This window comes from Cervus elaphus, chromosome 32 (genome assembly GCF_910594005.1).
Source record: "Cervus elaphus chromosome 32, mCerEla1.1, whole genome shotgun sequence".
NCBI lineage: Eukaryota > Metazoa > Chordata > Mammalia > Artiodactyla > Cervidae > Cervus > Cervus elaphus.
Genome location: NC_057846.1, coordinates 12,476,272 through 12,503,954, shown reverse-complemented (window position 1 = coordinate 12,503,954; position 27,683 = coordinate 12,476,272). Strand labels below are relative to the sequence as shown.

The 27,683-nt window shown below is 40.4% G+C and overlaps 1 protein-coding gene across 1 annotated transcript in view; it reads left to right on the top strand.

Moving 5' to 3' along the window:
• Positions 1–27,683, top strand: part of CSMD1 (CUB and Sushi multiple domains 1) — a 2,014,689-nt gene that overhangs the window by 954,132 nt on the left and 1,032,874 nt on the right. Inside the window, exon 4 of the mRNA XM_043893675.1 lies at positions 20,029–20,223. Within this exon, the coding sequence (XP_043749610.1) occupies positions 20,029–20,223 (195 nt within the window). The remainder of the gene's footprint in view (positions 1–20,028; positions 20,224–27,683) is intronic.

Sequence of the window (27,683 nt, the reverse complement as noted above, 5' to 3'; positions counted from 1 at the left end):
AGCCCTGGTACATCCCTTATTCTGTATTTGATAAGTTGTCTGAATGTAACTCAGTCTTGTATAATGCAGTGAGCAAAATATTGATCATATAGATGAGAGAGATCCCCCTGAGAATGGGTTGGTGACTATCAGTATTGACTTCCTGTGGAGAATTCCTCAATATCTCTCACTGATTGAAATGCTTAATAGATGTAGAGAAAGGCTAGGTTTCCTGTTTTTCAGCCTGCTCTCTCAATTTTGAGAAGTAGGTTAACCGGCAGTTCACTCCCCAACATGCCCTCCATCCTGGTTAAAGGTTATTCAGCGTCTTGCAGTGAACAGAGCCACTCCTGATTATAATCTATTTGGGATCTCTGATATAGCATTTGCAATAAATATCGTTGAAAATTAGATCATATAAAAGCAATGCACATATGAACGTAATTGGCAAAGGCTGGTGCATACTCTCAGTGCTCAGTGGGTGTCAGATCCATCCTCAGGTCTTCTTCAGCATGGCAGGATGTGCTGTGTCCAGACTGTTCCTACGTCCCCAGGCGCCCTCCATCCTTACACGGTCTCCATCACACCTGCAGCACTTCTATCCACATCATAACCTGGACTTGTGTCTTGCCTTTGTTTGAGCATGGCTTGCTTCCTCTGTTGATTGTTTCTAATAAACTGGCCATTGCTGCTGCAGAATTATGCTTTTCCCCACTTTAACAGACCTTCCTGGACCCACATGCCTACCCACCACTTTGTAGCCATTTGAGAACATGTAGAGCACTTGCTTGTGGTACCAGCCTGATGTCTGAACCTCTTTTCTCCACTCATTCAAAACGGGCTTTTGTGCTGGGCCACAGAAACAGAGAATACCAACCAGCACATTCCACCCTCTGTACATCCACAGACTGCTTTCAATTCTGCCCTGGGATCTTCAACCTCACGGCTTCATTAAACTAACTAATGCCGTGGGACTTGCTCAGCCCTTTGGTGTCAGGACAAGATGTAAAGAAACTGCCTCGTCTGACTAGACTTTGTCATATGATTTCTGAACTCTTCAGAAGTTAGATGAGTTTTTGTGCACACTTGAAGAAATCTGCCAAGTTTGGGTTGTTCCCACAAGACTCTGTCCACAGGCGGCCTGCTGCTCACAGCGGGTTCACAGCAGGCTCCTTTGGCCCTTTCTTCTTTCTTCTCCTTGTAGTTTTTTTCTTTTTTTGGTCTGGTTATCACTTTCAATGATCCTACTGTAACTCAGGGCAGTGCACTTCAAAACAAAGAAAGAACAGGCTTCCAGCATCTTACAGGAGTGAATTTTTAAGTCTCTGTCGATTTAGGCCATGTGACTGCTGCAATATCCATGGCCCTCTTTTCCCCTCCAGAGGAAGCGAGTCCTCATTACTAATGTGAATGGAGATGAATTCAGGCTTTGCCTAAAGGTTGGCTTGTGTTTATTCTTAGAGTGTTAGAAATACTTTTTGAGGCACGATCTTTTCTAACATTTTAGATCTTTTCTAACATTTTAGATCTTTTCTAAAATGTTATGAATTGTCATCTCTAGGAACAGACTCCAAATCCCACTCCTTTGGAATCCAGAATCTCCCACTCAAGGCCAGCGTGTATATCCATTTACTGCTTCAGGGAATAATTCAATTTTTCAGTACAGTGTGTGAAGTCTTCCCTGTAAAGCGGTGTTGCAGGTGCTGTGGATACAGAGGTAAATCAGAGAACTAAGCCTTTTCCTCTCCTTCAGCTCAGGTCTTGGTGGGACAAAGATCTGTAAGCAAGCAAATTAAACCATTTAAAATTGTTGTAGTGCCAGGAAGAAGCCAAGCCATGATGTGATAGAAAATACTAGGAGGCAATAGCAGAGTTATTTTAGGTCAACTGAAGAGGAGACACCTTTGACAAATGATGGCCATTGAGGTAATACATGAACAGCAGGAAAGATCATGTGAAGGTCTCAGGAGGGGTGGAGGGGTGTGATCTGAGCAAAGGTGATAAAGTCTGTGCAGGCTCTGAGGAGGGAGGGGGCCTCCTACCATCCTGGAGGACCTCATCAAGGATGCCCGTGAGGCTGAATTGCAGTGAGCAGTTTAGGAGCTTCACTCAGAGGCATAGTGAGGGGCCGCATGGACCATGTGGGCACTGGGGCACTTTGTGAGGAGTCTGGGCTTTCTTCTGACCACAGTAGGAAGCCCTTCAGTGGGCTGCTTTCAGTAGGGGTGGGCCTGACCTGACCTGTGTGTGAACGGTCCCCTTCCTGTCGTGCCAGAAGTGGCAAGAGACTAGGGTGACCCATGTGGTGATGGATTACAACTCAAATGCCAATGTGAACACGTGTTTAGTTTCATACACAGATGCACCTACATGCATACATGTAGGTGAATGCATACATGTTTGTACACAAGTTCATATGCACACAGTTCTTTCCTGCTCGGTCACTTGAGACCCACGAGAGGCAACAGCCATCCATTACCAATGAGCACACGCAGAACCTGCATCCCAGTTCCCAGTTCCTAGCTTTGTTCTCCATTAAGAGGATGCGGGGCTCCTTGGAGAAATTGCTGACTTGAAGATGTTGCTGCTGTTCATTTGCTCAACTGTGTCCAACTCTTTGTGACTCTGGTCAGCAGCACGCCAGGCTTCCCTGTCCTTCACTACCTCCTGGAGTTTGCTCAAACTCACATCCATTGAGTCAGATTTGAAGATGGGGCAAAAAAAAAATAAAAAATCTGTCGGATGGACCTGGAGCACTTTGTAGCCAGGAAAAAAAAAAAAAATTCAAAAACAGAAAAAGAGGAGCAGGATGATAGAGTGATGAAGGTGTGTGAGAGGAACATGGAGGGAGAGAGCTCCCAGTGGCTACAGACAGGAGAGTTTGAGAAATGAAGTCTTACTGGATTGTAACCCAGGTTGCCATCCATTCAGTGATGCTGATACAAGTAAGAGAGAATATACATATTTCCTGTGGAGAAGAGTTCCAAATACTTTAGGTGGATGCCCACTGTCAAGGAAGTGGAGACGGAATCCTCTTCCCAAGTGTGGGCTCCCCATAGTTCCTTGCTTCCACAAAGTCTAGGGTGGAGAGAGGGGAAATAGTGACTGTCTGGTGGAGAAATCTGACAAACACAGCCTCAGCCAGGGGGTCAAGGTTAGTATCAGCAGTGCCCTGTCCTGGCTATGACATGTCCCCTCGATACTGTGACATGCTGAGAAGGGTGCTTTACTGAGAAGGGTGTCTGCCCCAATAACCATCACCTCAATCTTGTGCACACACACACACATACACACACACACACAAATCAACTCATTCCAGTTGGAGAACAGCCTACTAAATATCTGACTAGAGTTCCTCACTCCCATCAAGGTCTTAAAAACAAAAAATGTCCAGGAAACTAGCACAGCCATGATATGCCTAAAGAGACATTCTAGATAATCATAATGTGGGGTCCCAAATGGAATCCTGAAACAGAAAGAGGACGCTTGGTAAACCTGGAGAAAATTAACTCAGTCTTTAAAAGTGAAAGAAAGTAAAAGTCGCTCAGTCGTGTACGACTCTGGGACCCAATGGACTGTATCCATGGAATTCTCCAGGCCAGAATACTGGAGTGGATAGCCTTTTCCTTCTCCAGGGGATCTTCCCAACCCAGGGATCAAACCCAGGTCTCCCACATTGCAGGCAGATTTTTTACCATCTGAGCCACAAAGGAAGCCCAAGAATACTGGAGTGAGTAGCCTATCCCTTCTCCAGCGGGTCTTCCCAACCCAGGAATCGAACCATGGTCTCCTGCAATGCAGGCAGACTCTTGACCAACTGAGGTATGAGGGAAGCCCATAGCTTTAAGTCATGCTTCAGTTGATAATAACATAATAATATATTAATATATTTCTCCAGGCCATTTCCTGAACTTCTAAGATTATTCTGAATCCACAGATAGGACCATCCTTAAGGGCTTTGTGTGGAGGACCACGTTGTGTGTAGAACTGACCAGTCTTTCTCTCTTGTTCTCTCCTTTCCCTCCCCACATCCGCCCCTCAGTACAGGGGCTGCCTGCGGTGAATGTGAGAGGCAGACTGGGGTGTAAATGCATTCCTGCAGGTCAGGACACTGGACAGCTTGGGACTCAGGTGTGCACCAGAGACCGTCACACTGGTGTGAATAGGCAGCCTTGCTGTCTCCAGAGTCCCCTGGTGTCACCCAGGGGCCTGGAATCTATTCAGGATGCACTTATTTCCAGATTAAAGGCCATTTAACTTGGCTCCATAGCTTCTTGGCAGGCAAGCTATGACAAACCTAGACAGTGTGTTGAGAAGCAGATACTTTACACTGTCCACAATGGACCGTATAGTCAGGGCTATGGTCTTCCCAGTGGTCAAGTGTGGTTGTGAGAGCTGGACTGTAAAGAAGGCAGAGTGTCAAAGAATTGATGCCTTCAAACTGGGATACTGGAGAAGACTCCTAAAAGTTCCTTGGACAGCAAGGAGATGAAACCAGTCAGTCTCAACCCTGAATATTCATTGGAAGGGTGAAGCTGAAGCTCCAGTATTTTGGTCATCAGATATGAAGAGCCAACTCATTGGAAAAATCCCCGATGCTGAGGGTGTAGAGGATGAGATGGCTGGATAGCATCACTAATGCAATGGACATAAATTTGGGAAAACTTTGGGAGATGGTGAGGGACAGAGAGGCCTGGTGTGCTGCTGTCCACGGGGTGCAAAGAGTTGGACACGACTGATTGGGCAACTGAACAACTTGGCTCCTAGCAGCACTCCCTAGCGGCCACTCCACAGAGCCGAGGAACACAGAAAGGGAGGTTTGTGTGTGAGAGGAGAGCCTGGGGTCTGGGGGAAATGAGGGTGCAGACAGAAGCAGGTTTTCTCTTGGCCCTTCCCTGATTCTTCCTTTCCCTTCCCAGCTCTACAGGGCCCTGTGTAAATTCAATATTTAAAGACTCCAGAATTAGAGTTTGATAGCAGTTAATTAATTCATCTTCTCCCCAACCTGAGAATTAAGTTAAAAAAAAAAAAGTGTTTGTCTGTGTATAGAAAGGGGGATGTATTTTAAACAAAATAAAAACAGTCTTCACATTACTTACTAATTTTGTCCCTGTGCTGGTCCTGTGTTATGATTGAATCATTTAGAATCAACAGTAGGTCTTCAGAAATTAGAGAAAATTGAAGTCCCCAAGTTCTATATATGTGTGTGTGTGTATGTATGTATATATATATATATGAATGTATATGTCTGTGTATTAATATATATGATAGTCCATTACAAAGAAGTAGGCTTTAATCTTTTCCAAAAGACTCTCTTTTTAATATACCTTAAGCTCTTTATATGAATTCAATCATGGGGAAATCATTTAAGTTCAAATGAATATGAATACCATACATTAATAATATATCAGTGCCCGGTAAACTGAAACTGCTTATATCCATAGCTTTAAGACTGTTTTAGAAGGTAAGTGCAGATTCACACAGAAGAAAACTCCAATCATGTTAGACTCAGTGACAGCCAAGAATTTATTAATTAGAAATAAAAGATAATGCCATATGACTTTTAGAAATTGTTAAACTCCTTCATATGGCATTATCTTTTATTTCTAAATTCTTGGCTGCCACTCAGAGAAGAGTGGAGAGATAACTCCAGAAAGAATGAAGAGATGGAGCCAAAGCAAAAACAATACCAAGTTGTGGATGTAACTGGTGATGGAAGTAAAATCTGATGCTGTAAAGAGCAATATTGCATAGGAACCTGGAATGTTAGGTCCATGAATCAAGGGGAATTGGAAATGGTCAAACAGGAGATGGCGAGAGTGAACATTGACATGTTAGGAATCCGAAGACTAAAATGGACTGGAATGGGAGAATTTAACTCAGGTGATGATTATATCTACTACTGTGGGCAACAATCCCTTAGAAGAAATGGAGTAGCCTTCATAGTCAACAAAAGAATCCAAAACACAGTTCTTGGGTGCAATCGCAAAAATGACAGAATGATCTCTGTTCGTTTCCAGGACAAACCACTCAATATCAGAGTAATCCAAGTCCAGGTCCCAATGAGAAATGCTGAAGAAGCTGAAATTGAATGGTTCTATGAAGACCTACAAGACCTTCTAGAACTAATAACCCCCAAAGATGTCCTTTTTCATTACAGGGGACTGGAATGCAAAAGTAGGAAGTCAAGAAAGACCTGGAGTAACAGGCAAGTTTGGCCTTGGAGTACAAAATGAAACAGGGCAAAGGCTAACAGAGATTTGCCAAGAGAACACACTGATCATAGCAAGCACCCTGTTCCAACAACGCAAGAGAAGACTCTACACATGAACGTCACCAGGTTTTCAATACCAAAAATCTGATTATATTCTTTGCATCCAAAGATGGAGAAACTCTACACAGTCAGCAAAAACAAGACCAGGAGCTGACTGTGGTTCAGATCATGAACTCCTTATTGCCAAATTCAGACTTAACTTGAAGAAAGTAGGGAAAAACCACTAGACCATTCAGATATGACCTAAATCAAATCCCTTACAATTACACAGTGGAAGTGACAGATTCCAGGGATTAGATCTATAGACAGAGTGCCTGAAGTACTATGGGTGGAGGTTCTGGATATTGTACAAGAGGCAGTGATCAAGACCATCACCAAGAAAGAGAAATGCAAAAAGGCAAAATGGTTGTATGAGGAGGCCTTACAAATAGCTGAGAAAAGAAAAGAAGTGAAAGGCAAAGGAGAAAAGAAAATGTATATCCATTTGAATGGAGAGTTCCAAAGAACAGCAAGGGGAGATAAGAAAACATTCCTCAGTGATCAGTGCAAAGAAATAAAGGAAAACAATAGAATGGGAAAGACTAGAGATCACTTCAAGAAAATTATAAGTACCAAGGGAACATTTCATACAAAGATGGGCACAATAAAAGACAGAAATGGTATGGACCTAACAGAAGCAGAAGATACTAAGAAGAGGTGGCAGGAATACACAGAAGAACTGTACAAAAAAAAATCTTCATGACCCAGATAACCAAATGGTGTGGTCACTCATCTAGAGTCAGACATCCCGAATGTGAAGTCAAGTGGGTTTTAGGAACTATCACTGTGAACCAAGCTAGTGGAGGTGATGGAATTCCAGTTGAGCTATTTCAAATCCTAAAAGTTGATGCTGTGAAAGTTCTGCATTCTATATGCCAGCAAATTTGGAAAACTCAGCAGTGGCCACAAGCCTGGAAAAGGTCAGTTTTCATTCTAATCCCAAAGAAAGGCAAGGCCAAAGAATGTTCAAACTACTGCACAATTGCACTCATCTCACACGCTAGTAAAGCAATACTCAAAATTCTTCAAGCCACGCTTCAAAAGTACCTGAACTGTGAACTTCCAGATGTTTAAGCTGTCTTTAGAAAAGGCAGAGGAACCAGAGATCAAATTGCCAACGTATATTGGATCATCAAAAAAGCAAGAGAATACCAGGAAAACATCAACTTCTGCCTTATTGAGTATACCAAAGCCTTTGATTCTGTGGATCACAACAAACTGGAAAATTCTTCAAGAGATGGGAATACCAGACCACCTGATCTGCCTCCTGAGAAATCTGTATGCAAGTCAGGAAGCAGCAGTAAGAACTGGAAACGGAACAATAGACTGATTCCAAATTGGGAAAGGAGTGCATCAAGGTTATATACTGTCACCTTGTTTATTTAACTTGTATGCAAAGTACATCATGTGAAATGCTGGGCTAGATGAAGCACAAGCTGTATTCACGATTGCCAGGAGAAATATCAATAACCTCAGATATGCAGATGACACCACCCTTATGGCATAACGTGAAGAAGAACTAAAGAGTGTCTTGAAGAAAGTGAAAGAGGAGAGTGGAAATGTTGAATTAAAACTCAACATTCAGAAAACCAAGATCATGTTATCCAGTCCTATCACTTCATGACAAATAGATGGGAAACAGTGGAAATAATGACATACTTTATTTTCTTGGGTTTCAAAATCACTGCAGATGGTGACTGCAGCCATGAAGTTAAAAGATGCCTGCGCCTTGTAAGAAAAGCTATGACCAACCTTCACACCATATTAAAAAGCAGAGACATTACTTTGCCATCAAATATCCATCTAGTCAAAGCTATGGTTTTTCCAGTCATCATATATGGATGTGAAAGTTAGACTATAAAGAAAGCTGAGCACTGAAGAATTGATGCTTTTGAACTATGGTGTTGGAGAAGACTCTTGAGAGTCCCTTGGGCTGCAAGGAGATCCAACCAGTCCATCCTAAAGGAGATCAGTCCTGGGTGTTCATTGGAAGGACTGATGTTGAAGCTGAAACTCCAATACTTTGGCTACCTGATGTGAAGAGCTGACTCACTGGAAAAGACCCTGATGCTGGGAAAGATTGAAGGCAGTTGGAGAAGGGGACGACAGAGGATGAGATGGTTGGATGGCATCACTGACTCGATGAACATGAGTTTGAGCAAACTCTGGGAGTTGGTGATGGACAGGGAGGCCTGGCGAGCTGGAGTCTATGGGGTTGCAAAGAATCAGACACGACTGAGGGACTGAACTAAACTGAACTGAAACTCCTTTGATTATTTCCTATACAAACATATATTAAAATTAGAGAAAGAGATTTTTAACTTCTTTAAAACCTAAGCTATATGTTTAAATAAAATTATAGAACATTATTTTAAATTATATCTACACCCATGTTCAGGAATCTAATGTACTAGATTTGAATTTCTCAGATGTATATTTTTCTATGCACTTAAGACATACACACATGTGTGTGTACATAAGTATAGCTAGAAATATCCTAATATTTTTTTTTAAAAAGCAAAAAACAGTAAAGCAGTGCCCTGAGTCTGGAAGAAAAGTATGTGATCGGGATTTGGGGAATTCTCTTATAATGTCTAAAATCACCTCTTTGTGTGTAGGTCACTTGTGCTCACATGTTTAATTTTGGTTTTTGGAACTTACTGTTATTCCTTTGAGTTCTAGGTTGTCTCTTTAGAATTAGTTCTTCTACGGTCCTCTTCCTGAAGGTGATTTTCTCTTTTCCTAAGTCAGCACTGGTAGCATGAATCTTCTTGAGTGTGTTTCATACTGGAGCCATGATGGCGGCTGCTTCCTGGGCCCCTGGCTCCTCTGGGCTCGCCTCTCTTACCCTCATGCTCAGATAGACGTCCAGGGTCAGGAGCTGGTCCAATGGCTGCAAGCTACTGGTCTCCACCCGCTGCTGGCACTTTCCACTGATGAGCACTAACGCAACACTCTTAAATTACAGTGTCCTTGAAGCGTTGAACCTGCTTCTATCATGCACAGATGATAGGCTTTTTGTCTGCTTACCCCCGAAAGGATGTTCTTCCTTTAGAAAAGTTGGAGAAAACTCAAAGACCTCATCCTTCTTCTTTCTCCTGAGATCCTTTATTCAAATCGAGTACATTAGATCCCTGGAAATGACAGTAGACATAATTTAAAATAATGTTCTGTAATTTTACTTAGATATACAGCTTAGGTTTTACAGAGATTAAATTTTATTTTATTTTTTATTTTAACCAGTTTCGTCCACTGTCTTCGCTGGTCCCAGACCCTCTGGCCCTAACCACCGCCCCCCCCAAAAAAGGCCAGGCTGGCATCACTAGGAAGACCTCTTTCTTTCTTGGCCATGACCTTCTCTTATCAGTTCAGGATACTCTGAACCCACAAGTTGTCTGGTAACGGCTTCTCTTGTAAAGTTGAATATTTAGGTGTATTCAATGAATTAAAAAACATCTCAGTGAACCACATTGGTACATATGACTAGTTTCACATCCCACAGTGAAATAAAAAGTACAAACAAAAAGAGTTAGACCTTTCCTTCCTGAGGTCTGGCAGCTGGATACTCTGACTTAAGACTGTCTGCAGGAATTGCTTCTGGTTGGAGGGAACTGATGGGTGGAAGGTGACACCTGTCTAGGGAGCAATCACGTCTCATAACTGGATATCTAAGGGGCATTTGTCCAGGACGGGTGGAGAGGCAGCCACATCTCCTACTGGGCGGTGCGGCTGGAAGGGCTCTAGTCTCTCACTCTGAGTTGGGACAATCCCCAAACCAACCCCAGCCCAGAGCTCCCCAGAGGACAGGTTCAGTCTTCACCGCAACTTCCCTGCAGCCCACACCTTCGTCTGCCCAGCCCTGCCACCTCCCCCCCAAGTGTGACTGTACCAGCCCCACCAGGCAGAGTGCCGGCGCCCAGTCCCTGTGTCCAGGGTCAGCATCCCAAGGGGCCAGGCTGGGACTTTGCTCACTTCCTGGAGGAAAGGTTGAGGCTGAGATGAAGTTGTTGTGCAGAATTCCTGACTCAGCCAATTGGGTAGAATGAAGCCTGGAGAACCTGGAGAATGAAATTGCCAGGTTCCTCCCTGTGGAGGGGTCCCTGCCCTCAGAAGTAGGTCTCTGCACTTAAATCTAGCTGACCCCAATAAAAGCTAAGAATCTTGGAGTCTGGAGTTAGGATTCTTACATTTAAGAATTCTCATCACAAGAAATTATTTTATGTTGTATCTATATGAAATGATGGGTATTCACTAAAGTTATTGTGAATAACGGAAGGAAGGGAGACATGGAGGAAAGAAGAATCTTTATTAGAGTTTAGAATAGAAAAAAAGAAGAAAAAAAACTGGATGGGATTTTCTGTAGCTCAAGACCATGTCACAGGAAGGAAATAATAAATGATGATTGCATTTTGTTTAATCTTTAAATGTTGTGTTACTTTTCCAAGTTTCCTTTGGCATTTGCATTTTTCACTTTACAGGAAGAGGTGTTGAGAAAGGCATCAAAAGTCATATGTTCTGAAACAGCAGTTGTTGTGCAGAATCCTAACCTTAACATAACTGACGAGTTTATCCCTCTCTCTCCCTGCTTCTCACTGTTAAAACAGAAAATAAAATATGATATCACAGAGGCAGACAACTAATGGGCAAGAAAGGACAAGATCCTGGTTCCTAGTTCTTCAGCTTCTTTTTTTTCCTATTAAACTACCCCCAAATTATTTCTATCACATTCCTATTTAAAAGTATATCAATTATATCAACACAAGCAGTATGGTGGTAGACATGCCCCAGGTTTAAACAGACGTGGGTTCATCTGTGTTACCTCCACCAAGTTTCTCTTCTTATTTACAGATAAATTTGGAAAACGATGCCTGTGTGGGGAATTAGCAGTAGCATAGGTAGTGTCTGAGTGTTTAACCCAGATGTGCAACATGTGCTTAATATTGTTATTTTAAGGTAATTAAAAATGTAACTTGAAGCACGGAAGTAAATGTGTACTACCATCACCTACATGACCTTCCATGGGTAAAATTACAAAACATGCTTGGTTTTATAACTTCAGTTTGACCATTCTGCAGTTTGTCACCTCTTCATGACAGACACCCAGCAGCCTCCGGAGGCTGCCTCCTTTGTGTGTTTCCTCCAGATCTCCTCCTCCCAAAGCTTTTCATGCCTGCATGCTCCATGTTGTCCCTGCTGGAAGGCTCTTCCTTGCGGCAGTCTACTTGAAGTGGAGAGAGAGCCGGAGACAGGGGGAGAGGCTCTTTCCTCCCTGCAGGTCTCTCCCTCTGCCTGGCCGTCCACAGCTCCTCCTCATTCCTATAGACTGCACACAGCCTCTGCACGGGCTCTTAAGAAGCTGTGTGGTGATTGTTCTTTGCTCTGCTGGCTCCTGGACTGTGAACTATCTCCAGGGCAGAATCTGGGGCATCTTCACCTTTGCAGTCTGATCACTAATAACAACTCAGAATGTATTTGTTGGGAAAAGGGAGCATGAGATAAGATACATTGACATTATTTTTAACAGCTTTATTGAGGAGTGATGTCTACTTTTGTCTTTGATACTCCTTTATTTCAGTTTCTTTTCCAGTTACTCATGTTCCATTCTTTAGTGATTTGTTTATCTGTCTTCTTTTCATAATATAAACTCTCTGTGCTGTGAATCTTCCTAAGAGCATGACTTTCAACACATCCCACAGCTTTGACTTGTTGTTTGAACAGTTTCATGTAGTTCAGAGATTTCCTAATATCCCTTGTGACTTCCTCTTTAACCATTAATTAATTAGATGTTGGTTGAGAGTTTTTTCAGGGCTTCTATAACCTTAGTGATTTTCTGTCAATTAAGAGAGTAGTTTGGTAGTCCCAGCTATAATTTAGTTATATTCATTTCTCCTTGTAATTCTGTCAGTGTTCACCATGTATTTAGAAGCTTTGTTATTAGGCACATAAATGTCCGGGAGTGTAATGTCCACCTTTTTAGTATTAGGAGATAACCCTCTGTGCATTAAAACTGTGTGCGATATTAGCATAGGAACTTAAGTGTTCTTTTGATTAATGTTAGGATTTTTATCTGTATTTTTCATTTTCTTTCCTCTCTCTGCATCTTTAAAGTGTGTGTGTGTGTGTGTGTGTTGGCATTAGTGTATCATTGGCTTATTTTCATCCAGTCTAATAGTCTCTGCCTTTTTTTCCCCACATGTCTAGTTAAGGTGTTTGATCTTCACTTTCTTCAAGACAAAGGATACAATTAGAGTAACTGTTTTAATACTGCTGTCTAGTAATTCAACCATCTAAATCATTTCTGGCTATTTTTTTTTTAATTCTTCTTTCTCCTCACTATGAATTTTATTTTCTTGCCAGTTAGCATGCTTAATTGGACCCCATACATTGTGAAACTTAATTTGGAGGGTGCTAGATACTTCTGTATTCCTCAAAATATTTTTAGGATGTTGTTAAACTTCTTGGGACAGTTTGATCCTTACAGATACTATTTAAGACTTCATGCAGCGTGAGCCAAGTTGGAACCTCAGGTCAGCTTTTAAGTAGCTGGTTTGCGCTCGGGTTTGTGAATCAGGTGTTCTGAGTTCTGTCCACTGAGCCATGAAGGTGTTTGCTCTCCCTGTTGGGAGCAGGTATTCTGCTCAGCCCTGCGAGTGTCTGCACGCTTTTGCCTGTGATCCCTTAGTAATTCTTCCACTAGCCTTGGTCATCTTCTTACATGCATGCATTGGTAAGCACTCACCCATGTTCAGGAGGGGCTCTGCAGGTCTCTGGAGCCCTGGCTCCCTTGTAAACTTCAGGCTCCCTGACATCTGGGGTTCTCATCTCTGCCTCCTCAACTCAGGAAGACCGTCAGTCTCACCCTGGGTTTCCACTCTCTGCACCTGGGATCCCTGCCCTCTCCGGGGAATCTGCTGGGGAGGTTTTATGGACTCTCATTTGAATCACGATCTGACAATGACTGATGCCCAAGGCTTTGAAAGTCATTTAAAGCAATAACACATTTTGACATTTTTTTTTCAAACTTCATTAAACACTGATACTCCAGCTTAGCCAAAGAAATATTGTAGTGAGATTATTTTTAAAAATTTTATTCAATAAAATGAACAGTGACAAAGAAAGAGTTTAGAACTGTTTTCTAGGGTCACTCTAATTTAGTTTTGTTAACCACCCCTCATCGTGTTTAATGTAGTATTTAACTTTTGGGACAGGTTGTATTATCCTTGTTACGTGGTCATCATGTGTTAGAGAGTAAGCAGAAGCAACATTTGGCATAGAGCAGAGGTCATTTTGATCAGTTCTTGAGTGGTTGCTGGCAACTTTGCTCTCGTCAACATGATACTCTGCAAGGGCTTGTAGTAAAGTTTGTTTCAGTGTCTTTTTCTTTACCTTATCATTATAGAAATACTGAGACACTTGTAAGCAGCTGAATATGCATTTGCTGAGTGTAAAGTTTACTGTTGAGAAGAATAAAGATGATCATAAAAATTGTGTATCTGCTTATAAGTCATTATTAGGAGAATCTGGGATCCTCCATGTGGTGGGAGAATATGTAAATTTATCTGAGAAAATTCATGTACCTGCAAGTTTCTGTCCAATAATTCAGTGATAATTGAAAAGTTCACCTGGTGCTATTACTTATTGTTGTGCTTGTTTTGTATGTCAATCTCACATGCTTAATTTTCAACTGTGGATGTTACCAGACGTATTCTTCTATGATTGCTTCTCAGCTTGACTCCCAGGCGCTCTGATCTCAATTTTAACTTTTTGGCCATTTTTCTATTTTGTTTAACAGTTATTCCCCCTCTCCCATTAACTTTGGTATTTCAGAAGATTTATGTCTGGCCCCCACTTCTTTTTCTTTTATATCCCCTCCATTGTTACTCTCTAAATTAGAGAGGAAACTTGGCATTTTTCTGGTCCTTCCCTCTTTTCTTTCTGACTCTAGAATCGATTCATGGAGCTGCTGAACAGACTTAACGACAAAGAACACACTCATGTTCACAACTAAACTTACTCTACCACATCCGTGGCCTTCATGCCACAGCCTCTCTTCCTGGGTCACCATCATAAATTCTTCTTGTGGCTGTTTCTTCCTCAGCAGTTAATTCTTAGTTCCTTGGTCCTAGATTTACAGTCATTTAAGTCTAGATTGATGCCTGTGTTGTTTGGGGTGGTAAAGGTCCAACTGCTCATAGATACAGGTTAGTGAAGTGAAGACAACTTTCTCCTTTAGAGTTAAAGATATACGCCCTGGTAAAAGATCAACCAGAAAAATTAAAGACCGTGAGCTCATCCTAGGGGTCACTTGACCATACATGCTTCCTTGCATTCCCCACAGTCATTTCACACAGCATCATTTTGCAATGAGAATTTTTGTGTTCTCATTTCTTACAGGCTTATAATGTCTTAAAACTGCTATTCAAAATCTTTTGAAAATCCAGCCCCTAGATTTCAAATCCACCTGCCTGGTCTTTTTTTCTTGTGTTAACTTTGTTACCCACTCCCTCCTAGTCCCTTTCTCCCATCCTGCAAATTTACCTGACAGCTTGAAGTATATTTTTTAAAAGCTATGTAATAATTTTGCCTTCAGTTTTACATGAGGAAACATTGTAATGCTCCCCAAAACTTATATTCCAGTTATCATGTCAAACAAAGCTCTGTTGAGAACATGGCTGATTTAATGTCATTTTATCATTTTTGTTTCTTTTTGTGATGACAACACAAAGTTTGTGACAAGCTTATTGTAGTGCTGAAGGGCAGAAATTCTGGATCCATCCTGTGCAAACCCTATGTCAACAGTACTCACCAGCTGTGTGGCCATGAGAAAGCTACCAAACCTCTCTGTGGTACAGCGTCTTCATCTGTTCAGTTCAGTTCAGTTCAGTTCAGTCGCTCAGTCGTGTCTGACTCTTTGCAACCCCATGAATCGCAGCACACCAGGCCTCCCTGTCCATCACCAACTCCTGGAGTTTACTCAAACTCATGTCCATTGAGTCGGTGATGCCATCCAGCCTTCTCATCCTCTGTCGTCCCCTTCTCCTCCTGCCCTCAATCCCTCCCAGCATCAGGGTCTTATCCGATGAGTCAACTCTTCGCATGAGGTGACCAAAGTATTGGAGTTTCAGCTTCAACATCAGTCCTTCCAGTGAACACCCAGGACTGATCTCCTTTAGGATGGACTGGTTGGATCTCCTTACAGTCCAAGGGACTCTCAAGAGTCTTCTCCAACACCACAGTTCAAAAGCATCAATTTTTCAGTGCTCAGCTTTCTTCACAGTCCAACTCTCAGATCCATACATGACCACTGGAAAAACCATAGCCTTGACCAGACGGACCTTTGTTGGCAAAGTAATGTCTCTGGTTTTAATACACTGTCTAGGTTGGTCATAACTTTCCTTCCAAGGAGTAAGCGTCTTTTAATTTCATGGCTGCAGTCACCATCTGTAGTGATTTTGGAGCCCCCAAAAATAAAGTCTGACACTGTTTCCACTGTCTCCCCATCTATTTCCCATGAGGTGATGGGACCAGATGCCATGATCTTAGTTTTCTGAATGTTAAGCTTTAAGCCAACTTTTTCACTGTCATCTTTCACTTTCATCAAAAGGCTTTTTAGTTCCTCTTCACTTTCTGCCATAAGGTTACTTCATCTGTAAGAGGGGGTAATAACAGTACTTACTTCATATATACTGTTAATATATGTGAACCAGTAAAACAGTGTCTAGTGCATCAAATGTGCTGTGTATTTCTGATTATTATTAAAATAGAGCAAGAATAAAGATGTAGAATTAGCATGGCTAAAAAGTGGAATGTCTTTCTCTCTTCCGCTTTTAATGACTGCATTCTTATTGTAATGACAACATTGACTATAGCAGACTTTTTCTGGTTTCATTGTTTCTGAAATTGGTATTTATCAGAACCCCTGCATACTTTTAAATTTGTATCATTTCTCTAAAGTCCATGTGGTGCTTTAGAACTGGGAAAGTAAATTTGAAATTGCTAATACACCTATCGAGCACTTATTGTGTTCCATGTGCCCTGCTAGCTATTGATTCTGCTTTATATCATAAATGTATCCTAACACACCATTACTAGGTTTTGTTTTTCATTCCTCTCATCAAGACATAGAGACTGAGACTTTTCCAACCTTATAGGTGTGTTTCTGGAGTAGAAACATGCATTTCTCTGACACCGATTCCTATAATCCACCATGCTGGGTACTTTTCTATAGCCATTTGCCAGAACTGCATCCTTTGTTTAAAAATAATCTTTCTGTATTAATTTGGCCAAACCTTACTGCTTTCCACCTTAAAGTCTACTTAAAACGCACTCCTCTTTGAGTTCTTCTCATCCAGATCCTGTAACTTTTCAGGAATAATATAGTATTTTCACAGCATGTCCCCCACATTGTTCTTCATCATGTGGACAAGGAGAGCTTGGTAGTGGATGGCATTAAAGGCTTGCTCCCCCTACCCAAGCATCCCTCCTTCTCCTGGTACACATCTGCTCTCTCTGCACCTTCGTGTCCCACCAAATGGCCATGGCTCAGAGAGTCGGTCCAGAGAGTAAATGGCAGGTTTCAAGACTTGAACATCTGACTTTTAAAAGTGGTCCTGAATATGAGTATAATCAGGTGGTTCTACTCCTTCCCGAAGGTTGCAGGGGGGAGTTCAGGGCAAACAGTCTGTGGACAAACACATCACATACCGTTGGGTTTTATTTCCAGAGTTGTGTTTCAGGTGCGTATTTGAAGTTTTATTTCCCTAAGCTCCAGTGAGACTCCTGGAAAGATAGAGTGTAAACAAATTGTCTGACATACACCCTAGGGGACCCAGTTTCCATATGAACACCCCTAATGAAATTTCATTAATTGTGCACGTCTTGCTAAAAATGCTGCTGTGCCTGATGAATTGCAGGCTCCTCTTCACCAGCCTTTTTTTCCTGTTTCGTGATAAATATGAATACTGTATTTTTGGTTGCAAGTTTCTATGTGTCTTCCGAAAAGGGATTTGATATGGCATCCATTTAATGATTGAAATGCTTGGGTCTAAGGCTTAATGTGAAAGCCTCACAAAGTCACTGACTTGTGACTGTTTGTACTAGCTAAAGCAGAAGGATCGTAGAGGGGATTTCCACGAGCGTAATTGGAATGACAGCCTAGGTTTCAGGCCCCGGGTGTGCAGACTTGGCTCCGTGGGGTCTGATGGATGGAAGCCTGCCACAAGAGGAAAGAGCCGTGCCAAGCGCTCCTTTCAGCGTTCTTTCACATCAACAAGTGTCTGCGCTAGGTGCCCCTTCCCACCACCCTAGTAGGAATGCCTTTCTTGAAGCATCTGCGAGAGCATGCACATGACTTCAAGGAATGATTAAAGCAAACTAAATGGAGGGCCAAGTCAGCTTGGTAACATTTACTAAATACTTAATGTGTCCTCATTGCTCTGGGAGACATCAGAGACATTTCAGTATCTTCAGGGAAACTGGCTTAAAAATTAGTTCAAATGAAATTGGCAGGAATGACAACAGAGTTGAATTTATTTATTTTAAATTAGTTTTTTCTAGCTGCTGGATTTTCATATCTTGGCATTGTCTGCATGTCTGAGTTGTGTATCTTGGTATTGACCTATTTATAATGTGTGTCAGTTTTTCACAATTTAAGATATTTTTGTAATGTTTTAATGAAACAACTGATCCTTTTGTAATATTATGGGCATGTTTTCATTTCTGTGTTTGTTTGCAACTAGAAGTAAATGTTTTAAATCATCCTTAATAATTTCTATTCACTGGTTGACACTATTCACATTAAAATGTTAATACTTTTTCTTCCTGAAATAAGATCGGTTGAAATCAAAATTCTCATTCAGAACAAGGAAGAAAAATGCCAAAAGTATTCATGCTCATATATCTCCCAAACCCCCTTTCCTTTTCTCTCTCCATTGATGATACAGTTTCGGCCAGCCCATGTCTCACAACTGCCTTTGATTATAACAACCCTAGCTTAGGCTGGCTGACAGATATCCCAGGGCATAAAATAAAGTGATTCTCCAAGATAGAATTGAAAATTTTCTGCTTTTGAAAGTCACAGACAAATTCCAAAGAGTTAAAATTGTTTTTAGACTTATTGCTTTTGGGATAGTGATTGTGGACTTAAAAACAGAATTTCTTTTTTATAAAAGACAACAAAGATGCTTATAGATTATACTGAATTATTTTCTATTATGTTATCAAATAGGTTTTTGTAGACTATTTTCAGAAATTATTTTCTAAAAACTAGATGTGTGCAAACTTTGACTACATAAATTGTAATTTCACAAATATGTCAATAACATTAAACATGTAAACTATGGCATTTGTTTTGTAAGTGTTTCTGTATAGCTTAGTTCATATGTATTTAAATTATATAAAAATAAAATTAATCTTTGAAAAAATGAAATTTCCTCCCCATTCACTGGGAAAGGTCTATTTATCTCTGAGTTTAAAAACAAAGAAAAAATAAAAACTTCTCTGTATTTTACATATATAGCAAAGTATACTCCTATACCAATGCAAAAAAAAAAAAAATAGATACAGAAGTAGAACAGTTTTGTTCATTTGGATATATTTTTTTATTGTAAATCATTTAGTTTTTAAATAGTAGGATCATTTTCTTTTTTGAATTCTACATCATAACAGCTAATTTACAGATGATATACTAAATATTACCAGAAATATGGCAACTATAGCTAACAATCCTCCACTTTGTCTATTCAACTTAATGGTGTATCAGTCAAGTTCAAAATTATGTCCTATGAGTATGAAACAGCATCGTGTCCATTTGGTTGGAAGGCAGTTGAATTAAACAGAGAGTGCTGTCAGTGTGAAAAGTGAGGAGGCCAGGAAAGACTAGAACCAAGGCTGCCTTGTTGAAATGCAAATAAAGACAATACTTGCTTTGTCAGAACCTACACTTAAAACTTTGTTGTGAATCAGATGCTCTAAATGCATAGAGCCTTACAGAAGGCCTGGAATATAGCAGTGGTACAATGCTTATGAAAGTCTGATAGATTAGCAAATGAGATTTTTAATTTATTCTTTAATTCAGTTATTTATCCATCAAACATTGATAGAACATTTATTACTGGTGTGTGTCAAGCAGTGCTGGTCTGGAGGAATAAGGAAAAATATAGCATGCATATCCATTCATGTGCTTCTGTTACCACTTTTTCAGCTATCTATATTCTGCTATATTATCTAATTGCTAATTCTATAGGGCTTAGAATCTCATTATTAGGAAAATGATCTAGACATCATATAGAACATTGAATCTAAGCAGAACTGTATTTTCTCCTCTTAACAAAATCCACTTAATTATGCATTATGTTTGTGTGTGTATGTGTGTGTGTGTGTGTGTGTGTGTGTGTGTATAAATTTAGGAGAAGAAAATGACAACCCACTCCAGTATTCTTGCCTGGCGAAACCCATGGACAGAGGAATCTGGTGGACTACAGTCCATGGGGTTGCACAGAATCAGACACAACTGAGTGTGCACGCATGCACATGTATTTTTACAGGAGAACAAAATTGTAGATTTTACACAACATGAATCCATTTTGCTACTTGTATTTTAGGCAAAATTAAGATAGCTAGATTTGTTAACGTAAGTAATTCAAATGAGGTCTATGTTTTGTGATATAGACTGATGTCAGTAGAAAATCTTCCTTTAACTTATGTTTCTTTCTTTTTTTTTTTTTTCTCCCCAACAGTTTTACCCAGCCACACATGTGGAAATCCTGGGGAAATCCTGAAGGGAGTCCTTCACGGGACACGATTCAACATAGGAGATAAGATCCGGTATAGCTGTCTCTCTGGCTATGTCTTGGAGGGCCACGCCATCCTGACTTGCATCGTCAGCCCGGGGAACGGGGCCTCCTGGGACTTCCCGGCCCCGTTCTGCAGAGGTAAGTGCCCGGGCGGGGAGGGTGTGATGCGATCACACCTGGATTAAGCAAGTGGCTTTGGAACTGACGTCAGGAAAAGTTCCACTTAGCAAAAGCAAGATACGACATGCTGGGTCTTTCCATGTCAGTTTGTTCTGTTCCCAATAGCGATATTATAAGTTACCTAATGAACCACGTTGTTCTTCATTTGCTAAGTCAGGTTTGACTCTCTGTGACTGCGTGGACTGCAGCATGTCAGGCTTCCCTGTCCTACGCTGTCTCCTAGAGTTTGCTCAAACTTATCTGCATTGGGTTGGTGACATCATCCAACTGTCTCGTCTCTGTAGCCCCCTTCTCCTCCTGCCGTCAATCTTTCCCAGCATCAGTGTCTTTTCCAATAAGTCAGTTCTTTGCATCAGGTGGCCAAGTATTGGAGCTGAGGCATCAATCCCTTCATTGAATATTAGGGTTGATTTCCTTTAGGATTGACTGGTTGGATCTCCTTGCAGTCCAAGGGACTCTCAAGAGTCTTCACCAACACCACAGTTCAAAAGCATCAATTCTCTGACGCTCAGCCTTCCTTATGGTCCAGCTCTCACATCTGCACATGGCTATTGGAAAAAGCATAACTTTGACTATACAGATCTTTGTCAGCAAAGTGAGATCTTTGCTTTTTAATAAGCTTTTTTTTTAATGGTAGAATTTTTTTTCATTTATTTTTATTAGTTGAAGGCTAATTACTTTACAATATTGTAGTGGTTTTTGCCATACATTGACATGAATCAGCCATGGATTTACATGTCTAAGTTTGTCATAGCTTTCCTTCCAAAGAGCAAGTGTCTTCTAATTTCATGGCTGCAGTCACTGTATGCAGTGATTTTGAATCCCCCCAAAAGAAAATTTGTCACTGCTCCCACTTTTCCCCTTCTGTTTTCCATGAAGTGATGGTACCGGATGGTACTAAATGACCATGATGCCATTTAGTTTTTTGAAAGTTGAGTTTTAAGCCAGGCTTTTTACTCTCCTTCTTTGCCCTCATCAAGAATACACCATGACTGGACCCTATAAAGTCAGTAGCAGATATAGATGTGTTCAATAAATACTAAGATTTCTCTTCATCCTATTTCTGAAATTCTGTGGAATTCTGCACATTTTTATCCCTTATCTTCATAGCATTCTAAGATTTAGTACACACACTTTTTTTCCTTTTGATCTTCTTTGAAGTTTCTTCTTTTTCTTTTTTTATCTTTTTCTCATTAAAAATGGCAGATGTTCCTTGATAATTAAATTATATCACAAAAAGGCTGTTTCAACACTCTTGGTCTTTGGAGACAGACCATAAAGGAATGCTCTAGTCCAAGTATTCCTCTTCATGGTTTGGTGCAAGGTTGGACTCGGTTTCTTTTTAGAAACCTTGGATTTTCAGCCTTTTCTGTGACATTAATTTCCTGATCCAGTAACTTTTGGAAAGAACATACTTTTAGTCTTAGGTTTTGACTTTTCTAGGAGATACTCACCTTATGGTGTAGAAAATAATAGTGTAGCTTACATTTGTGTATATGCTCAGTTGTGTCTGGCTCTTTGCAACCCTATGGACAGTAGCCCACCTAGCTTACATTTATTGATGTCTTAATGTAATTCAGAAAGTGTGTAGAGTGTTTTACCTGAATCAAATCACTGAATTCTCATAAGACCTCAGTGAAATAATGAATGTTTCATGCTCATTTCACAGATGAAGAAGCACAATTTTAATTTTCCAAAGTTTCCAAAGATAGTACATGATGAGTTAAAACTCAAATTTATGACTGCCTTTTTAGAATTGACGTGTGTTTGATATAAAACATCATATTAGTTTCCGGTGTACGGCAAAGGGATTCAGTTATATCTATTTGTATATATCTATATATTTTCATTCTTTTTCCATTAGAGTTTATTACAAGAACCATGTCTGACTTTTAATCTGTACATGTAAGCAGGCAAATTCACAACTTTAAGTCATCATATCAAAGTGCATTGTTTCCATCAGTATGTTTATGTTTTAGTCTATGCTATTTAATGAATACTTTTCTCTGTTTTAATTAACTTACCTGTTTTAAATGGAGGATAATTTCTTTACAATATTGTGGTGGTCTTTGCCATACATTGACATGAATCACCCATGGGTGCACATGTGTCCCCCATCCTGAACCCCCCTCCCAACCCCATCCCCCTGGGTATTCCCAGAGCACTGGCTTTAAGTTCCCTGCTTCATGCATCGAACTTGCACTGGTCAACTATTTTACATCTGGTAATATACATGTTTCAGTGCTATTCTCTCAAATCATCCCACCTTTGCCTTCTCCCACATAGACCAAAAGTCTGTTCTTTACATCTGTGTCTCTTTTGCTGCATTACATATAAGATCATTGATACCATCTTTCTAAATCCCATATATATGTGTATATATATATGCATTAATATACTGTGTTGGTGTTTCTCTTTCACTCTATATAATAGGCTATAGTTTCATCCACCTACTAGAACTGACTCGAATACATTCTTTTTTATAGCTGAGTGATATTCCCTAATGAATACTTTTCTATTTTGTTCTTTATCTCTGTAAAGTGTGGCAGTCTCATGAGATGTTTCTGATGTCAGTTATCTCAGTAGTGGTGTATTGGGGCTTCCCCGATGGCTCCGCAGTAAAGAATCTGCCTGCCAGTGCAGGAGGTGGTGGTTTGACCCCTGAGCGGGGAAGAGTCCCTGGAGAAGGAAATAGCAACCCATCCCAGTGTTCTTGCCTGGATAATCCCATGGACAGAGGAGCCTGGTGGGCTCTTGTCCATGAGGTCACAAAAAGAGTCAGGCACAATTGAGCAGCTAAACAAGTGGCAGGCCACTACTGCTGCTTCTGTTAGTGCTAACACCACTGGTTGTTACTAATGCTGCCACAATAACTACAGCTTCTAACTGGTGTACGGTGGTTACTTATTATGAGCGAGGCATTCCTGTTTAAACGTCATAGTAGGTGTTTTATTAAATAGTTACTTTACAAATGAGGCACTTCAGGGCTAGATGAGAAAATAACTTGTTTAAGATATTCCAGCTGATAGTGGTTGGGATTCAGATACACCATTTTCAAACCCTCACTGCATCCTAGAGAAATTCCTGTCAAGGGCATCTTATACCCCATCCATCGTTCTTCCCGAAATGCTCATTTCTTTGCATTTCCTCAGATCTATTATCTCTCACTTCTTTGTTCCTTTGCTGCTATTATTTTCTATCTTCTATTGTCAAAAGGGTGATGCCCTCAAAATCCAGAATCTCCACCCTCGTCTTTTCATTGATTTCCCTCGACTCAGTGACCCCATTTGAGGACGCTGCCATGTGGGTATCCTGAATGTGCACTTTCTTCCTTCTGTCTCCCCTTGTGTCTCTGGACTCCCCATTAACTCTGTGAAACATTAGAGTCTCTGTTTTCCCCTGCTCACCACTCTTCCTCTCTCAGCCTTTCATGCGTCACCATTCACTCTCCAACTTTCCCATCCCAGGCACTTTTCTCCTTCTCACCCAGACCTGCTTCCTGTTGCTTAAATGACTCCATGTCTAGAATGTCTGCCTCCACCCTACATTCTCCTCCTTAATCCCACTCCCCACTCCCCACACCAAAAAAAAAAAAAAACCACGTCTCCATCATCACCCATTCCTCTCCCAGTCAGACCACCTCAGTGACTCAGTAAGAACTAAGTGCAGCCTCTTCAAAGAGCTGCGCTGATGCTACCTTCCCTTGTCTTAACTGACTTCTCCACTGACATCTCTTAGTGTCCCATTTGTTCAGTCGTTCGGTCATGTCTGATTGTTTGCAAACCCCTGGACTGCAGCATGCCAGACTTCCCTGTCCTTCAGTGTCTCCTGGAATTTGCTTGTTAGTGTCCGAGACACAGATGTTGTGCCTTTTTCTCCATCACACGATGCTTTGCTTGGGTTGACTCCCCCAAGGCCAGTTGCTTGCATCTCCCAGGAGCTGCGTTCCTCTCACCCCCTTGCCCTCCCCCCATGGTGACATGGGAAACCAGCAAATGCTACTTGGCAAGGTTTCTTCCTGAAGAGTCCCTTACCAGTTCACCACCAGAAATCCAAGCATTCATTTTTTCCTGTTACAAAGTTTTCCCTTTCATCTCCCTTAGAGCCATAAATTTTACTTAGTTGTCAGGTTCACACTTGAGTCCAAATTTTAGTCACTTTTTAAAAAACCATCACAACCCGTTTTTATTTTTTTATTTTATTTTTTTTGAGCTTAGCGATTTTATTTTATTTTATATATATATATTTTTTCATTTATTTTTATTAGTTGGAGGCTAATTACTTTAAATTGCTATAAGAAAACACAAGTCCCTTTGTCTTTAGCATTTATCTCATTGGTATTTTATATTTTAACCTATGTCTTAACAGTATTTCCTCAATGAGTTTTTAACCTTCCAGGAGATCATTTACAGACATAAAAACTTTGTGACTATATCTTTGCTTTCTCTGTACCTTATAAGTTACCCTAATCCATAGCCATGTGCCCTTAATGCTATATTTAATCCCCCATCCCAACATCTAATTGATGAATAGAAATGTGCTAGGCATCTGATGAGGAGTTATTATAAACAAGAAAATGAAAAAGTAAATGTTAACAGCAATTATGCCAGTTTCCATTTTCCTCATATCTCCCAAGTATTTCCTTCTTAATTGGAGGGTCTTTACTAATCTCCCAACTTGTAAATCTCAGAAGGTTAAAGTTGACATAACATTCAGCTCATAATATTTTCCTATCTTGTCATCAATTTATTAAATCCCAACTCTATCACAGAGCTTTTTAAATGATCAATCTCTTCTGTATCCTAGATTATTAAATTTATGCTTAAATTTTGCTTTTCTCAATGCTTGGGGTTGTAACATTTCAAAGGGAATTAAGTTTGATATAATTATTTTATGAAACAAATCAAAAGGTACAACACAGTTTGTCATTGATGTTGGATAACTGGATCTTAAAAAAAAATCAAAGATCTGATTCTTATAAATGTGTAGATATGGCATATCTGGAAGAGATAAATTAATTTCAGCAATGTGGACTTAGATAATTTTCAAAAATAAAATGAGTATAATTTCTGCTTCCCCAACATTCTGGTTATTTTGTTCCAGAAATTGCTTGAGGATTCCTCTTAATAGTGCTACTAACAGTAACACCACCGAATCTCTGCAGTGAGCATTTGCTAGTGTTGAAAAATTTACATTACAGCTCCAAGTGGCAGCATTTAACTTGAACAATGGCACTTAAATTTGTGTATCTTTTCTAGAGTCACATGGTGCTCTTTAGAGAAAAAGGATATAACTATGTATTTAGTAAAGTGAACACATGATGAAGTGGGAGGCCAGCCAGATCTAATTAAAGCCGATCCCCTTCAACAGGAGAGCAGCATCAAGCTAACTTCTTTCAAGGATGAGGACTTGGACCGTCTCCTTCTGGAGATGCCATGTTTCCCTCTTCTTCATTTATCCTTGAGTTTGCACCTAAACATCTGAATCTTTTCTAATATTCCCTCATTATTGGTTGTTGTCCCGATTGTATCTTCTAGTCTTTACAAAGATGTCCTGTTTCTGTATGTGCAGTTATGTATATTTAGACGAGAAACAAAAGGGTTTGAAAACAATAACAAGAAAACTAGATGCATTCAATAATGCATGTTCTCAACTCAGGCAGGGGCTCGGGGCTGTTCAACTTGACATGCCTGCCCAAGAAAAACTCCAGGTCCTCAATATTTAGAGGCTCTCCTGGTGGCTCAGAAGGTAAAGAATCTGCCTGAAATGTGGGAGACCCAGGTTCAATCCCTGGGTTGGGAAGACCCTCTGGAGAAAGAAATGGCTATCCACTCCAGTATTCTTGCCTGGAGAATTCCACAAACAGATGGGCCTGGCAGGCTGCAGTCCATGGGATCGCAAAGAGTCAGACACAACTGAGTGACTAACTCTTCAGTATTTAGATCAGCGCAGTTTGCGAGAAACATAATGTGATCCAAAAGTGAGAGCCAACTGTGTAATCACAACTTCCTAATAACTACATTGATAAAGTAAAAAGAAACTGGTGTGTTTAATTTTAAAAATGCATTTTATTAACCCAGCATAGCCCAAATATGACCATTTCAACATATCAGTATAAAATATTAATGAAGTAGTTTGAATTTTTTTCCACACTAGTCTTCAAAACCTGGCATGTAATTCACAGTTACAGCATTTCTCAAGGTGAAATAACCACATTTCAAGTTCTCGTTAGCTATGTATGCTAGTATCTACTGTTTCAGAGGACTCGGACATAGCAAGCAGAGGAATTTTAGTTTTCTTGTTTTCCTTCCACAGCAGTTGCTAATGTATGCAGTGTCCAGGTGCTATGCGTACGTTTTACTTATGATGTAGGTTTCAGTAGACAGTGGTAGTTTCATGATAAGGACTCGTAAGAAAATGGGTCTGAAATATATGAATCTATGCCATTGTCTGATTGGAATCCTTCCTTTTAGCTTCTTAGCAGTTGCTGAGACAGATTTGAGCTGAATAGCAGCAGACGGAAGAAGTCTATTTTCACAATTACTTTTAGGCAGAAGATAAGGGTGAGCCTAGTTCTGCATTAATCCAAACAGGTTTCTCAAAAAGAACCTCATTTCAGATGCTGTCTTACTTTGGGAAGAAATGGTACTGGGATCTAATGAACGAAGAGTATGGAAAACTTTGAAGGTGAGGCTGATTAGTTAGTGGAGTAGGCAGAGAATTGAAAAGTTTCATGCATGTGTGGCTCAAGATACATAAAGAATAAAATTAAGAGAACTCTAGGGAGAAAACAGTCTATTAATAGGTTCAGTTCTGAAAGATAGCGGTTACAGTCTATGTTACCGTAAGTACATTGGATCCCTCTATTACGTTTCTTTCCCATCTGTAAACTATTGCATGTACTACAGCAAGATGTCCACACAACAACCTGCTCCAGAGGCCACATACCCAATCTCTACACAGTAATGTCAACAGACAAGCAAAGGTTTTGGAAAGATGATATTCTCAGTGTTGGTATGAAGATGAAATGGCATATGCAAAACAGCCTGCAAAGTCTTTAAACCATAAAGAAGGTGAATGGAACATGGATGATATAGCATGAGGTTTATGGGCTGTGCAGAGTTATTTTCTCTCTCTTCTCCGTTTTCCTCCATGTATAATAGTTCCTCTTTCCTAGGTCTTTTGGAAAGGTGACATGAAATATTCCATATAAAATCCTTAAAGAGACATCAACACAGTGAAATTCTGTATGTATTAGCTGTTATAATTAATATCTCTATCTTCTCCCCCTTCCAGTCCTGAAAACAAATTCAGATTTCAGATTTCAGATTGGAGACAAATCACAAGAAAAAAAAAAATTGAAAGTAAATTTGTATAAATTATCTGATCTTACTGCTACTGGCTCTTAAGCAAATTTT